The 15,185-nt window shown below is 35.3% G+C and overlaps 4 protein-coding genes across 5 annotated transcripts; all 4 read left to right on the top strand.

The window, feature by feature from the left end:
• Positions 1-3,904: 3,904 nt before the first annotated feature.
• LOC141668515 (11-beta-hydroxysteroid dehydrogenase A-like) lies at positions 3,905-5,419 on the top strand. Of its 2 annotated transcripts, XM_074475410.1 has the most exons (5): positions 3,905-4,091; positions 4,219-4,350; positions 4,468-4,596; positions 4,755-4,851; positions 4,975-5,419. In XM_074475410.1, exons 1-5 carry the CDS (start codon positions 4,047-4,049, stop codon positions 5,157-5,159), a joined length of 588 nt encoding a protein of 195 aa, XP_074331511.1. In that variant the 5' UTR covers positions 3,905-4,046; the 3' UTR covers positions 5,160-5,419. The 2 variants fall into 2 exon arrangements, with proteins under 2 accessions (XP_074331511.1, XP_074331512.1); XM_074475411.1 differs by lacking the exon at positions 4,755-4,851.
• Positions 5,420-5,747: 328 nt separating this feature from the next.
• LOC141668513 (11-beta-hydroxysteroid dehydrogenase A-like) lies at positions 5,748-8,015 on the top strand. The gene is made up of 6 exons (XM_074475408.1): positions 5,748-6,028; positions 6,382-6,574; positions 6,739-6,824; positions 6,944-7,075; positions 7,196-7,324; positions 7,499-8,015. The coding sequence occupies exons 1-6, from the start codon at positions 5,840-5,842 to the stop codon at positions 7,709-7,711; spliced, it is 942 nt and encodes a 313-aa protein (XP_074331509.1). The 5' UTR covers positions 5,748-5,839; the 3' UTR covers positions 7,712-8,015.
• A 523-nt stretch (positions 8,016-8,538) lies between these two features.
• On the top strand, positions 8,539-10,137 carry LOC141668514 (11-beta-hydroxysteroid dehydrogenase A-like). Its single transcript, XM_074475409.1, has 4 exons — positions 8,539-8,848; positions 8,970-9,162; positions 9,304-9,389; positions 9,820-10,137. Exons 1-4 carry the CDS (start codon positions 8,666-8,668, stop codon positions 10,003-10,005), a joined length of 648 nt encoding a protein of 215 aa, XP_074331510.1. The 5' UTR covers positions 8,539-8,665; the 3' UTR covers positions 10,006-10,137.
• Positions 10,138-12,073: 1,936 nt separating this feature from the next.
• On the top strand, positions 12,074-14,834 carry LOC141668517 (uncharacterized). Its single transcript, XM_074475412.1, has 2 exons — positions 12,074-13,364; positions 13,848-14,834. Exons 1-2 carry the CDS (start codon positions 13,254-13,256, stop codon positions 14,268-14,270), a joined length of 534 nt encoding a protein of 177 aa, XP_074331513.1. The 5' UTR covers positions 12,074-13,253; the 3' UTR covers positions 14,271-14,834.
• The last annotated feature ends 351 nt before the right edge of the window (positions 14,835-15,185 follow it).

Below are 15,185 nucleotides of genomic sequence, written 5' to 3'. Positions count from 1 at the left end.
GTCTTGCTAGTACAATTGAAAGTCCTACTGAAAGTCTTGCTAAGCCAAAGAGATTGTCCTACCGATTGTCATTGTAGTTCAAGTAATTTTGTTGGATTGCATACAAAAAGAAAAAGAAGCAGAAGACATTAAAAGACTGAAAATACAAGAACACAGCAGCCGCCTAAGAAATATTTCATTGTTCTCTGCTGAAATTCAAAGATCAATTTCTAGATTGCAAAGTTAAATCCAATCAACTAGAAATCTTTATCTTGTTCTTGTGTAACAATCTAGCGGATCAAAATCCCTAGAACTTAATCTCAAATCGCATTTAGCATTTGATTCTAATTATTGCAAAAATAGAAAAAGTTCATGTCGAATTTATTCTAGATTTGTGATAATTGATTTGAGATTAATACCTTGTAATCGATACAGTTGTTGTAACACCTTTCAAGTTTAATAATATTTTTATTTAACTTGAATTTTGTTTCACATTTTTTATTCCATATTTATTCGATTATTTGGTACTGTTTGTATTCAACCCCCCCTTCTACAAACAAATTGGGACCTAACACAATGCTTGTGTGATAGTTGTTGTTGTAAGAAAATTCAACCAAAGGTAAATGTTCATCCCAACTGCCTTCGAAATCAATCGCACAAACTCGTAGCATGTCTTCAATTGTTTGGATAGTTCTTTCACTTTGCCCATCGGTTTACGGATGATAAGCGGTACTCATGTTTAATTTAGTTCCAAGACATTCTTGAAATTGTCTCCAAAATCTTGAATTGAATCGGGGATCTCGATCAGACACGATGGATATTGGAACTCCATATCGCATCACAATTTCCTTGAGATACAAATGCACTAGCTTGTTGAGCAAAAATCTTTCATTAATTGGTAGAAAATGTGCCGACTTTGTTAGTCTATCAATGATTACACATATCGCATCATGATTTGCTTTAGTCCTTGGAAGTCCAACTACAAAATCCATCGCTAGATGTTCCCATTTCCATTCTGTAATATCCAATGGTTGCAGTAATCCGCTCGGACGTTGATGTTCCGCTTTAACTCGCTGGCATGTGTAGTATTTACTTACCCATTCGGCTATTTCCTTCTTCATATTTGGCCACCAAAAGTTTTCCTTCAGATCACGGTACATTTTTGTACTTCCTGGATGAATGGAATACTTCGAACTGTGCGCATCTCGCAATATTTCTTCTTTTAGTTATGCTACATTAGGGATCCAGATTCTTGATGCAAAGCGTAAGATTCCTTCGTTATCCTTCTGAGTTTTAATTTCTTCTCCCGTTAAGTCGTCATCTTGACTCATCACTTCTTCTTGACAGCGGCGAATCTTCTCTAATAATTCCGGTTGAAAATTCATAGCGTAGATAGCTTCAGTAGATCCATTGGGAACATAAATTTCGATTTCCAACTTGTCAAATTCCTTGGCTAATTCTTCACATGAAGTTAACAAATTCAATCTTTCTTTCCGGCTCAGCGCATCTGCCACAACATTTGCTATATAGTCATTCCTCTTTTTTAAAAGCAAGATTTTCATATGTTAACCTTTCACATATTAAAATCTGATCTCTATAACTAATGAACATGATTTTAAGATATAATCTCAACTCAGTAATATCATCAGTATGAAAAGCATAAGTTGTTTGAGGTACCTTAATTCAGCAGTTTCAGGACTGCCATCAGCATTTGCCATCAAGGCATAGTTCACCTCATGTTCAGAATCTGAAGTGTCTGTCCAGCTTTTCTTCTTTGTGACAAGTGCCTTGCCTTTGTCACTTTTTCCTTTCTTGCAGTCAGGAGATATGTGGCCTCTTTCACTACAATTGTAGCATTTGACATTTGAGTTGTCTCCCTGGATCCACTTGGACCAGCATTTTGCTTTTCCTGCTTACCTTTACCAACCCGACAATCCTTCTTGAAATGTCAAGATTTGCCACACTTCCAACATGCCATCTTAGGCTTTTTGTTGGAAGAGTTGTAGTTTTCTTTAAACTTTCGTTTATCACCCTTGACATCCTTAGATTTCTTAGAAGGTCCACCATCTTCAACCATATTTACGGAAGAATCACCGACTTGGTTCTTGCCCTTAGGATTATTCTCAATTTCTTGAGTTCTCAAAGCCTCTTCAATTCTGAAGTGACTTCCAAGTTCAACCAGCGTCATATCATCTTTATTATGTTTCAAGGTGTGTTTAAAATCCTTCCATGATGGTGGCAGTTTGTCTATAACACCATAAACAGAGATAGATTCATCCATCTTCAAATTGTGTTGAACAAATTATCCCAGAATCCTTAACAATTCATTGTATTATTCCATTACTGGTCTAGAATCGACCCATTTATAGTTCATAAAATTACTGACCAGAAACTTCTTACTAGAAGCATCTTCTGCCATGTACTTGGATTCAAGAGAATCCCATAATTCTTTCGATGAATCAACATTTTGGTATACATCGAAAAGGGAATCAGACATACCGTTCAAGATGTGACCGCGGCAGATGTAATCATCGTTTTCCCATTTGCAGCGCTTCCTTGTTTGTTCAATAGTTTCATTCTCAATCACTTCTGGCATGGGGGTACTCAGAACATACACAACCTTCAGCGTGGTCAACAGAAAATGCATCTTCTTCTGCCATCTTCTAAAATCCTGACCCTCAAATTTGTCCAGTTTTGCAAACTTGCTTGTCATATCTTTTGCAGATTCTCCGTTCGTCATCTTCAGAAAAAAAAATAATAACTTCAATCTATGTTGGGAAAATATGGTAGTAACTTGGATTTTTCTGAAGTCGTGTGAACACTTTCAGATTGACGTTATTTGTGGTTCACTCAAATAAATCAATCGGATAAAGTCATAAATTCTACAAGAAGAGAGAATGTGTTTTTGTTGTGAATTTCAAAAAATTAACCAACCCCTAAAATTGATCAATGCAACACCTATATATGGATGTGAGCATAAGTGTCTTTTTCCAACAGACACATCTTAGTCTTTTGCCAATAGACACATCTCAGTCTAACAGTCATGGCCAAAACTAACAGACACATCTTATTTCAACAGGTGTGGTTGCTGCCAATGGACATGTCTCATAAACAATAATACCAAAATCACAATAAACTCGAATAAAGCGTGCACTCCGCACTCTCCCGACTTGTTCAATTTAATATTATGATTATATTGATCAATTAATCAATCCAATTACACTAAAATATCCAACAAAGGGACCAACCACTATTCTACTTGTCCCTTGAGAAAAAAAGCTTTGGAGGACGGTATACACAACTTGATTCACAATTTCTCATGTATGAAATAGCCGAGGAAGGTAATTGTGATCTCTTTCAGGTCCTCCTGGTTTCCTGGGCCTAGGTCTAGTTTTTACAATGTAAGTTATCTTGGCATAGGTTTTTTTTTCTTTTCCCTGTTACTTTATGGGATGACAACTTTTGGCACCTCAAGTTGACATCCCATGCCAACTCATTTGACACCCCAATGACATTCCATCAACTCCAATGGAATACTAATAAGGGTGCCAAGACACGTCATGCCACATGGCATTGGCACCCTCCATTGGAGTTGCTCTAAGACTAAGTCCTGATGCGCTTGTTGTCAAGACTGATGTTTCCAATATTACTGATTGCAAGAATTTTGTAGATCACACTATACTTCATTTTCACAAATGTAAGTGCATGTTTAACTCAAAACTTCGAATCTTTGTTTCTAAAAATGATGAATTTGTAGATAATAGAAAATAAAAGTTGAAAAAGGTCACCATATAGGCATGTACGCATGCAACACAAATGAAAGGTTTGCACTTATTAGTTTGCCTACAACAAATCCTCTCCAAACCTAAATCACTACCTCTACACATAATAATAGGTATCCCTTTACAAAAAGGTTGCAGGGGTCTACTCATAGAAGTAGCTGCAAAAATCTATATTAATCCAGATTACTGCGTCTGAGTGGGACATTCTGAGTAAGCTTGGTTTTGTTTTTTCTGAATGTAACAGTGGATCACCTGGTGAACAATGCTGGAATCGCTCCCGTTTGCATGTTTGAAGACTACGAGGATGTCTGTGATCACAAATCGGTTATGGTAATTAGCTATCCTGTTGCATCAAACTGTATTCTGATGTCTATACAGCTAATTCCTAATTCATAAGTATATTCATTATTTCTGCTAAGTAAACATTAAAAGTAATGGCAACACTTGTACTGTACAGGATGTTAACTTTCGGGGCTCAGTATACTGCACTCAATTTGCAATTCCACACCTAAAACAGAGCAGAGGAAAAATTATTGTAATTAGTTCTGTATTGGGATGGTCCAATTGTCCGAAATTAAGCATTTATGGTGTAAGAAATGGTCCAAAAATGTGATGTCTAATTTGTTTCTCAATATAGTTTTTTTTCCTTGATCTGTATTCTTCTGCTGTGTGAATAATTTGTAAACTAGTTCATATTTTTGTTCAGGCGACAAAAGCAGCACTAATTAGTTTCTTTGAGACACTGCGAGTCGAGGTGGGATCAGAGATTGGGATAACTATTGTAACTCCCGGTCTAGTCGACTCGGAAATTACCGATAACAAGTTTATGTCAAAGGTAAGTTTTAAATTTATAAAGAATACACTTATGGTGAAGGAGGCTGTCCTAGGCTTGGTTGTAAGGTGTTTGGTCAAGTTCCTAAAACAAATTAGCATGATGTCGTTGGCATGTGTTTAATTTTCATTTTCTAAAAGATGGGTAGGATTTTACGACAGGGCTCTTATCCTGATAACTCGCACACACACAAGTTTCCGATGATCTTGAACTTTCAACCTCTAGTTACCTTTAAAAGTCAAGTATCCATTTCCAATGGTAAGAATTGTGTGTAGCTGTTAAATATTTTAAATGAAAAAATTGCAATGATTTCTTAAATTTTGTGAACAATTTGTTGATTTTGGAGTTTTCTAAAACCTTGTTGCTCTAATCTGACTAAAGTGGAATTTGTGGCAATGGAGTCTGTGGAAGATCTACTGGAAGATCTTTTGTCCAGAGCTGATGGAGTGGTTCACCGGTCTTGTTTTAGTGAGCCTGGCAAAACTAAAACCAGCTACAAGTATAACCAGCATTTGCCAGTGAGGGAAAGCAGCAGCAATGATAGTTTAGAACACAACACTGCATAATTCAAGCCAGCCCACATTACGGAGGTCAGTGTTACGGACCCCTATTGTTGTTGTAAATGATGTGTAGGGGCTGCTGAGCAGGCGGCCAACAGCGAAGCTCATTAGATAGTTTGTTCTTTTTCGTACCAATTAGCTAGTTTTCATGAATAATGTCAGATCTTCAAGTCCGCGGGACTTTTTTCTGTACTTCTTTACTATACTCATCACTGGGACTTGTCTATGTACTTGGTTCTGTGTAATTACATCGTGCTATGTTTATGTTTGTGCACGAATTTTTTCTCGAACAGAAAATGGAAGAAATATACATTTTTCTATAAATAGGAGTATAAGTTTTTTTATAATACTATACGTTCATATATTATTATGTATTCACAAGTATTTTTGGGATGAGTCACAATCGAAACAAACAAAACAGAGAATGATCTTTTTACAAAGATAGGGAATCATGCTCAAAAGACTCTTTTTGATGAATTAGTATTACATTTGTTCAATTTTTTCACCTTACATTATTTTAAGTAAACATTTGTTTGGCGAAAATTCCTCTGGACATGGGCCTAAATAGTAGTTACATCAGCCATATGTGATATTAACATATTAAGGACTTGTAAGGAAAAAGTTGTTTTGTAATATAGAGAGAAAAATCAATAGCTGTGCATTCACCTCTTGGTGTAGCCAACAATATGAAGGATGTAATTCACAAAAATATGAATATTTTGCTACCATTACTATCAACCATATTGGCAGCGTTTATACTGCCCCCATTTGTGTTGTTCAAGCTTGTGTATTCCTTGCTGAAACGTACTTTGTTGATTGAAGATGTTGCCGGTAAAGTAGTTGTCATCACCGGAGCTTCTTCTGGCCTTGGCGAGGTATTTTATAACTACATCATACATGCATATTTCAATATACTTCCTCCGACCTCTGTTCTTATTTAATTGTTTTTTTGGACAAATATTTTGTAATCACGTTACTTTGTGTATTTATATTTCATATTTTAAATTTTTAAAAAATTATGTACATTTTTTTACTTCTTTCTCCAAAAGGCCGCTTAGATTTTGCATTTTATAGTTGGTTCACTAGGAATACGAATGTTTGTGGCATATTACTTAATATGTAGCCTAGGAAATGTAGCTTCTGGGGCTGAATTAATTTGTATATGAAAAAGAAAGAGCTATCTGTAATATGTATGTGAAGGTCGAATGTGAATTTGATTGCCTTACAGCATGTGGCATATGAGTATGCAAAAAGAGGTGCGTGTTTAGTCCTTGTTGCCCGAAGAGAAGACCTTCTTCGTGTTGTAGCCGATAAGGCTAAGCAGCTCGGATCTCCTGATGTGCTTGTTGTCAAGGCTGATGTTTCTAATACTGCAGACTGCAAGAATTTTGTTGATCAAACAATCCAACATTTTCATAAATGTAAGGCATGTATTACTTCATATTCCAGTTTAAATGTCTATATCCTAATTATAATCCTAACTGTAACGAGTGTAAGAAAATATCTTAATCCTTGTAAGCCACTTCCCAGTAGGACATACAAAGTATTTTGGTTTAGTTTCTTTAACTAAAAGGTCAAATAACAGTGGATCACCTGGTGAACAATGCTGGAATGGCTCCTGTTTGCATGTTTGAAGATTACAAGGATGTCTGTGATCACAAATCCGCGATGGTAATTAGCTAACCTGTTGCATCATACGGTATTCTGATGTCTACACATCCATATAATGATAGCATCATTCTTCGTGTTTAGGAAAGTTCAAAAGTAATGCCAACACTTGTATTGTACAGGATGTAAATTTTTGGGGCTCAGTATACAGCACTCAATTTGCGATTCCACACCTAAAACAGAGCAAAGGAAAGATTATCGTGATAAGTTCTATATTAGGATGGTCCAGTTGTCCGAGATTAAGCATTTACTGTGTAAGATATGGTCCATATATATAATTTCTAATATTTTTTTCAATGTTCTCTTCTTTTGCCTAGATTTTGTTTTTCTTCCGAGCATGGTTAATATATAAACTAGTTGATATTTTTGTTCAGGCGACAAAAGCAGCACTAATAAGCTTCTTTGAGACACTGCGGATCGAGGTGGGATCAGAAATTGGGATAAGTATTGTAACTCCTGGTATGATTGGCTCGGAGCTTACAAATGACGAGTTTTTGTCAAAGGTAAGTTTTCCGATAAGTTGATAAAGTATACACCTTAGATGAATCATGCGTCATTGGCTTGTGTCATAAGGTGTTTGGTATTGTTCCTTAAACTAACACAACTAATGTGTTTATATGTGATTTTCTGAGAGACCGACTAATGTGTTTTTACTAAAACATTGCTGCTCTAAACAGACAAATGCGAGATTTGTACCGTTGGAGTCGGTGGAAGGGAGCGCCCAGGCCATAGTTAATGGGACGAGATGTGGTGATAGGTTTTTGATGGTACCTGCTTGGCTGAAATGGTTGTACTATTGGCAGATGTTTTGTCCAGAGCTGATGGAGTGGTTTTCCCGTCTTGTTTTTATTACATGGCCTAGTCAGTCTCCCAAAACTAAAACCAGCTAGGAATGAAGGTGATCTCTGGTGGTAATCAATATGCTGGATTTTGTATCAACTAAGCAACTAATATATATATTCGTAAGCCTTTCATTCCATTTAGCGCTAACGTTTTTCTTGGAGTCGAACTCTTGACCACTCGAATGGGTATAAGAGCTCAAACATTACACCAAACAATTCATTATCATATTTGTTATTGTTTGATAGTAATTCATTTGTACAAAATTCGGTTGTATAATAACGTTTTCACATCGATTCTCAGTGATTGAACTGAATGATATAACCGCAATGACAATGTCCAAAAATTTATTGAGAGGTTTGCCCCGAAGAGTACTGATTACAGAGGTGTCTGTCTCGTACAAGACTAGAAAAGAAGACCATGGAGTGAATAAAAGGCTTGGCGAACTTGTTTCAGCAGCAGCAAGCCAGGCAATGGTTACTATGTAAAAATGGATAAAAGAAAAAAAAAACTGCACTAAGCAACAGCAGTTTAAAAAATGAGATGGCATAAAATTAAAAAAGAGTTTTATTTCCCTAGCAATCGATCTTTGATACTATCTATCATTCATTCATCTTTCTTGTTAGGATTTCACTTTCCGTAAAGAGCCAAACATCACATGTTACGAATAATTGTCCAAATTAAAAGTACTTTATAACACTAGCCATATCGTTTCCAACATAACATAATAAATTAGCAACTATCTAGATAATTCTAAAAAAAATATATTAAGAATCTAGAATTATCAAGACAAGATGATAAAGATGAGCCACCACAGCAGCACTCTTTACTTGCAATACGTGTCGCATATATAGCATGCCATGTGACACTTCACCTCAATTCCCCATATTGCATGCATATCAATCTGTGACTACAAATTGATAATAATAAACTTGAACATTACATTTTCATCATTTGAAATTTTTCTACTTGTTTATGTCAGTTACAAATTCACAAGCAAAGCCATGGTGTTGATAAACGGATTCTTAAACTTGGTTGCACCCCCAACCACTTTCTTAACCCTCTTGTTTTTCTTGCCACCATATGCTGTTTTCAAGTACTTCTTTTCCGTTTTCCGCTCTTTCTTTGCTGAATATCTCGCCGGAAATGTTGTTCTCATCACCGGTGCCTCCTCTGGCATAGGAGAGGTAAGTTTCTGTTAATTACTCATTTTAAACTATGCATGCTAAGATTGATTAATTTATAAATAAGCAGCATATGTTTAATTTTTATATAATGTTAATAGTGTATTTATGCAAATACATGTAGCATCTAGCTTATGAGTATGCAAGCCATGGGGCATGTTTAGCTCTTGCGGCGAGGAGAGTGGATCGGCTAGAGCAAGTTGCGCAAGCTGCCCGTGAGCTCGGGGCTCCTGATGTCATTATAATTGCTGCTGATGTGTCTAAGATTGATGATTGCAAGCGTATGGTTGATCATACTGTTGGTCACTTTGGAAGATGCAAGTGCCTCATTCTCTTGCAATTTTATATTTACGATTAATGTTATGTCTTTGCAGTTAATTTTTTAATATGTTGATCACGCGTATATAGACTGCTAAGTACTGAACCGATTTGCCTATGGTTTGATGCGGTTTTTTTAGTGGATCATTTAGTGAACAATGCTGGAATTGGTTCAGTGTGTATGTTTGAAGAAGTCGATGATATGGAAGCTTTTAGATCACTCATGGTATTTACTTCTGATCACCTATAACTGTGCTAGCTAATTACTGATGTTTACAAAATTTATAACATGTTATGTTACAATATAACATATCCTATGATCCTGGTTTTTTCTCCTCCTAGTACCCTTTTAACACCTTGGACAAATGTTTCAAGTTCCATACCCACTTGTTTATTTTCTTTTAAAAGCATCTATTTTAATTAATCAAATCCTCTGGATTTATCCCTGCAGCCCTGCTTATGAAAAACAACTTTCTGGCTACTCCGATACATAAAGAACTATATTTCACAAGCTAAATAATGACAATGGAAATCTTGTTTGAGTGCTCTGATGTGCACAAAATGATTGATGATTATAAGTTTGCCATGTATGTACATAAAATAGTTGATGTTTTACATTTGGCCTGATTGTGAAACTGTCTATGGCTATCTCTCAGGAAACAAACTTTTGGGGGATGGTTTACACTACTCGATTTGCAGTTCCTCATTTAAGAAATAGCCAAGGGAGGGTAGTTGTGATCTCTTCCGGGGCCTCTTGGTTTCCAATGCCCAGGTCCAGCTTTTACAATGCAAGTAATCTTGGCATCACTTGCTTGTCAGATATTTCCCCTGCATCTTACTGATACAACTATTGTTTCTTTTTTTATTCGGTTGTAATTTTCTGGCTAACTTTACTGCAGTATTGTAACGATCGAGAAATTACGCTTGTATTATATCATAATAATGATAGATTATGTGATTATTATGTGATTAAATGTGTTGAGTCATTAAAACCTAATTGTTATTTGTTACGTGTTGTCTGTTTTGATCCAAACGTGTTTTGGATATTTATTGAGTGTTTTATCATAGGTTATATATTTTATATCAAAACTCGTACAGCACAAAACCATGTTTTAAAAACTCGTATTTCAAACAAAATCATTGGCCCTATTTTGTCAAAAATGCTCTATACCATATCGTTATTCTGAACCCCTAGACGTTTTACAAATTTACTTTTTTCGCGAAAAACGACTTTTCCGGAACCCTTCGGGTACCAAAAACCCCACAAAAATCACATTTTTATTTTTATATGATCATGAAATTATCATAAATCATTTTTCTTTGCATTTTTGTAATATTCACAATTTTTGGGAATTTTTAGCATTAATTTTGTATTTATTGGATATTTAAAAATTCAATATTAATACCCAAAAATTATAAAAATTGGGACCAAAAATTTTTATTAGGATTGTAATTAGCCCCTTAATTTTATTTAGGGGTATTATTTTTATAAATATAAATACCTAATTTATTGTTAATTTTTCAGTTAAATATAATTAAAAATCAGAAAAAATAAAAAGAAAAAGGAATTAGGGTTTGTGGTGAAGAACAGGGCAGAGAATCAAACCGAAGTTTGATCGTGATTCCGGTATCCAAATCGAACGTGTGAGTATCCGTTTTGAAGCTTGTGATATGTAGTTTCTGTTTATGTAATCATTTTTGTTGATTGTTGAGTTGATTTTTAATTCATATTTTCGGTTTTAATTCTTGAATTCGGGTTTTACGATTGGCTGCTTGTTTGATGTTATTTTTGTTGGAGACGTTTAGATCGTCGTTCTTCCCGTCGAATGGTACCGGGTTCGCTGAGTTTCGTGTTGATTTTAAGGTCGTCGGAAAAGCGGCGACGCCGCCGCCTGTTCTTCGAGCTCTGGTATCGGGGACGGCGAAGGAGGAAGAAGGAAGGTGGGGGAAGTAGTCGTGATGTTGCTGTTGACTGGAAACGTGAAGAAATGTCGGGAGTGTTGTGGTTTCGTCCATGGCTGAAACCTGGGTTCGTCGCCGGATTTTAGAACCGGTCGGCGACCCGGTTCGTTTTTCGTGACCCGATAACCCGGGGTCGACCAGGTTTGCAACCCGGTTTCGACCCGGGATTGATCCAAAAACCCTAACCCTGAAACCCTGTTTTGTGTTTCTGGTTTTTTTATATTTATTTTATTTTTCTAAAAATCTGAAATTAGTTTTAGTAATTCTAAAAATTAAATAAAAATTAATTTTAAATTTTGAAAAATAGTATTATTAATTTAGAAATTCGAATTTAATTAATTATTTAATTATTTATCTAATTATTTATTAGTTATCTAATTAATTAATAATTAGATAATAAATTAATAATTAGGTAATTAATTAATAAATAAGGATTAAAAATAATTAAATAATACGATTAATAATCTAATAATTAGTTAATATTACGAGTAACTCGTATTCATACGAGTAGTGATTCGATAACGAGAATTATTATTCGAGCGATAATTTATTCGAGGGATATCGTAATAACTATTTGTATCGTATAATTAAATATCGATAATTAATTAGCGAATCGTATAAGTTACAATAATAATATAATGGTTCGATAATTATGTGAGGATTGCGAGTAGCTCGTAGTTATACGAGTAATTAATCGTTGAGTAGATTATAATTCGAGCAGTTACTATTTATTCGATAAATAGTGTATCAGTTATTTGAATCGATTGATTATTTGTAAATAATCGATCCGATCGAGTAAGTATTATTAATTTATAAATAATTGTAATAAATAGTAATTAGTCCTAATAATTAGGGATTAATTATTATTTTTTTTAAAAAATACAATAATTATTAATTAATTATTTAAAAATGTAATTAAGGATTATTTAATTATAATTAATTATTTATAATTAATTATTAATTAACTAAATCTTGTTTAATTCATAATAATTAAACCGTTAGTCTGATTTGAGCGAAACGAAGACCCCTAGACTCAGAAAAATGAAACGAACCCTATAAAAATAGTTGTAAGTTATAATTTCTTCCGGAAGAGAGTGGTTTTGTGATAATTAATTGTTCATAGGCCCTATTAGGGGTAGAATCGAGTCGAATAAATCCCGAAAAATTGTAATAAAATCAGATAGGGTTAGTTATTATAAATATGAATCTAGTATCGATTTTAAAAATAATTATAAGTCTAAAACTTAATTATGTGCTTTATGTGCTATGTGCTTTACGTGGCTATGTGAACCTTACGTGCTATATAATTATATGTGTATATATGTGAGTCAGATAGAAACGCATGGGTAGACTGATAAGGTTACATGGTATCAATTCGAGATACACGTATATAGTAAGTTATCTAAACGACTATCTTTCCATGATTGGTTCAGTGTTAGCAAGGCAGAGCAAGCTAGGGACAGAAGGCGGTGAGTTGAACCAGGTTAAGTACGCGCAAGACAAGTTTTTCCCCTATTCTAAATTCAGAATAGTGAATTATATTTCCTTTTATCATATCAGCTAGCTTTGATAATTATTGTTCATATACACTGTTACCCAATTAATAATTCTTGTTTCTATTTCATTTCGATTCTTGATTTCTCCCAATTTATTGAATCCTCTATTCATATTCCAATACTTTTACCCTTGTTACATATACTCTGGTATGTCCTGATTTTGGGATATATCAAAAGCATTCCGATTGTTCTGGATGCTATACCTTGGACTGGATGTTTACTATACGGGCTGGGTTTTACCCAGACCATTATTTAATAGGCCATAGTTGCCTGAGTACTCTTTATGTTGGTTGGGTCTATGCAGTTGGGTATAGATCTGCACTGTATCCTGACTGAGCAGCAGGTTATAGTGCATATGTTGGTTCGTGTTTGCAGTCTTGTTCATTTGGCACTCGCCAGTGTTGGCAAATTATTATCCTATACAGATTCAGATGGTTGTTCAAACCAGCAGCAGCTTATTGGTTCACTTATTTCTCTCTCTTTATACTATATATACTGTTGCAGGCTTGTTGAGCAATTTTGGCCCATCCATTTTTATTGTTATTTCTATTGTTTTACAGTTAAGGTAGAGAATGAAATCCATCAGGAACCGCGTAGTCAATAAGCGCGTCAAGCAGCGGGACCCACTTATACCAAGAGTGTTCCTTCCTATTCCCGAAGAGAGCTTTGAATTACCAGATCAGGTTTAACAGGATAAGTAGTAATATTGTGTTGAATAAAAGTTGTGTAGTTTGAATAAAAGTTGTGTGGTGAGAATGTAGATAGAATAAAGTTTTGTAACAAAGAGAGTTCTTGAGACAGATTATTTTATTTGGGTTTGTAATAAAGTGTAGTATGTGGTTCTTGTTTTCAACTCAAACCTTAAAAGATCCTGAGTAGTAATAGTTCGGGGTAATTATTATTTTTATATTCCGCTTGTGCAGGTTTAGTTTGTAGTTGTTATTAATAATGCCCCAAATCTATAATCCGGATTTGGAGGGTGTTATAGTTGGCATCAGAGCTTAGGTTTTGACCCTTGAAAACAAGAACGTTAGGATTAAGATAAGATAGAAAAATTAGATAGAATAGAAGTAAGAGTGTTAGGATTGTCTGTTTATGTGATTAGAAGTTATGATTTTAGGAATGTGGTTTGATTTGTTTTGTGTTATTATTTTTATGTATATTAGATGGCTTCTTCGTCGGAGCGGACTGAGTCAGACCCAGTAGCAGCACCAGTACTAGCCCCAGCATCAGTGCAGATTTTTCCTCAATTGCCACCACCTCCACCATTGCCACCTGGACCAGCACCAGTGATACCACCTCCACTAGAGGTACCAGACTTTGTTGATTATTTCCCTTATTTTGAGCCGGAGATGCCTGACTTTCCACCTTTGGAGACTCCGATGTTTGATGTTCCTGATATGATTGATCTTCCACGGTGGGATGACCTAGAGCCGCAGATTCCAGTATCGCAGCCTGAGATTCCAGATATTCCACAGATGGAGCCAGAGGCAGAGCCACCAGTGTATGCACCTATGGAGCAGCCTGTCTTATTCCCTGCCTCATTAGCTATTTATGCCCCTGTTCTCGGGGTATATCAGTTTCCATAGCCGGAGTTCATGGATGAGATAGTAGTAGATGGGTCGTTACCTTCTCAGGTTCTTGCACGGATCTTCGTGAGCATCATACAGTTATTTATCAGCGTTTTCAGGCGGAGAGAGAGGAGAGGATTCGATGGCAGAACCAGTGCAGAGAGATTCTTGGATTGTTTCTTGGATTGTTTGAGACGCAGGCGGATGGTCCAGTCCGAGCATTACGACCAGATTACATAATGAGGGAGAGGTTACGTCAGATTCACCGAGTTAGTTCTCAGCAGCTTACGGATTTGAGACAGCAGGATATTAGTGCAGAGACAGCATATCGTAGAGCGTTGGGACTTACCGATGCAGTGCTAGAGGTATTGTAGGAGGAGTTGAGTCACGTGCCACAAGGATTCTGAGACTAGCAGATAGAGGAGTGTTGTATCATGTACATTTTTGTAGATAGAGGCAGCATAGTATTTTATGACTAGTTTGTATGAGTGTAGCTACTAACTTTGACTGATAGTAGTAGCAGTACGACTGATATATCATAGGTTTTTGTATCAAGCACTGACACCTGCAGCGGTGTCCTACCCATATATATATATGAGATGATCTTTTCCACGTTTTCTTTATTTTATTTCCAGTCATTTAAGCATTTATATTTATTTTCATTATTTTACCGTTGCATATTTACAAATGTTGTTTTATTTACGATCATGTTGTACCCTTTATGTTTTCAAAAAATTTTAAAGCATTTTAAAAAGGGATTTATTTACAAATCATACTGTTTTATTTATTTAAATATTTACTAAACTGTTTTCTTTCCCCATATCAACTGTTTTAACACTGTTTTAATATTATAAAGACTACTTATATTTCATAACACCTGTTTAATATACTGTTATTAAGAGAACCCATTGTTTCATTACCAGAAAGATGGCA

Source organism: Apium graveolens, chromosome 6 (genome assembly GCF_009905375.1).
Source record: "Apium graveolens cultivar Ventura chromosome 6, ASM990537v1, whole genome shotgun sequence".
In the NCBI taxonomy this organism is placed as follows: Eukaryota; Viridiplantae; Streptophyta; class Magnoliopsida; order Apiales; family Apiaceae; genus Apium; species Apium graveolens.
This window is presented reverse-complemented; position numbering and strand designations above follow the sequence as displayed.

Coding starts and splice junctions, on each gene's coding strand:
- LOC141668515 (XM_074475410.1), top strand. CDS start 4,047: ATGTTTGAAGACTACGAGGATGTCTGTGATCACAAATCGGTTATG. Junction 4,092..4,218: donor GTGATCACAAATCGGTTATG/GTAATTAGCTAT, acceptor TGTACTGTACAG/GATGTTAACTTTCGGGGCTC. Junction 4,852..4,974: donor TCAAGTATCCATTTCCAATG/GTAAGAATTGTG, acceptor ATCTGACTAAAG/TGGAATTTGTGGCAATGGAG.
- LOC141668513 (XM_074475408.1), top strand. CDS start 5,840: ATGAAGGATGTAATTCACAAAAATATGAATATTTTGCTACCATTACTA. Junction 6,825..6,943: donor GTGATCACAAATCCGCGATG/GTAATTAGCTAA, acceptor TGTATTGTACAG/GATGTAAATTTTTGGGGCTC. Junction 7,325..7,498: donor ATGACGAGTTTTTGTCAAAG/GTAAGTTTTCCG, acceptor TGCTCTAAACAG/ACAAATGCGAGATTTGTACC.
- LOC141668514 (XM_074475409.1), top strand. CDS start 8,666: ATGGTGTTGATAAACGGATTCTTAAACTTGGTTGCACCCCCAACCACT. Junction 8,849..8,969: donor CCTCCTCTGGCATAGGAGAG/GTAAGTTTCTGT, acceptor AAATACATGTAG/CATCTAGCTTATGAGTATGC. Junction 9,163..9,303: donor TGTTGGTCACTTTGGAAGAT/GCAAGTGCCTCA, acceptor CGGTTTTTTTAG/TGGATCATTTAGTGAACAAT.
- LOC141668517 (XM_074475412.1), top strand. CDS start 13,254: ATGAAATCCATCAGGAACCGCGTAGTCAATAAGCGCGTCAAGCAGCGG. Junction 13,365..13,847: donor GCTTTGAATTACCAGATCAG/GTTTAACAGGAT, acceptor TATGTATATTAG/ATGGCTTCTTCGTCGGAGCG.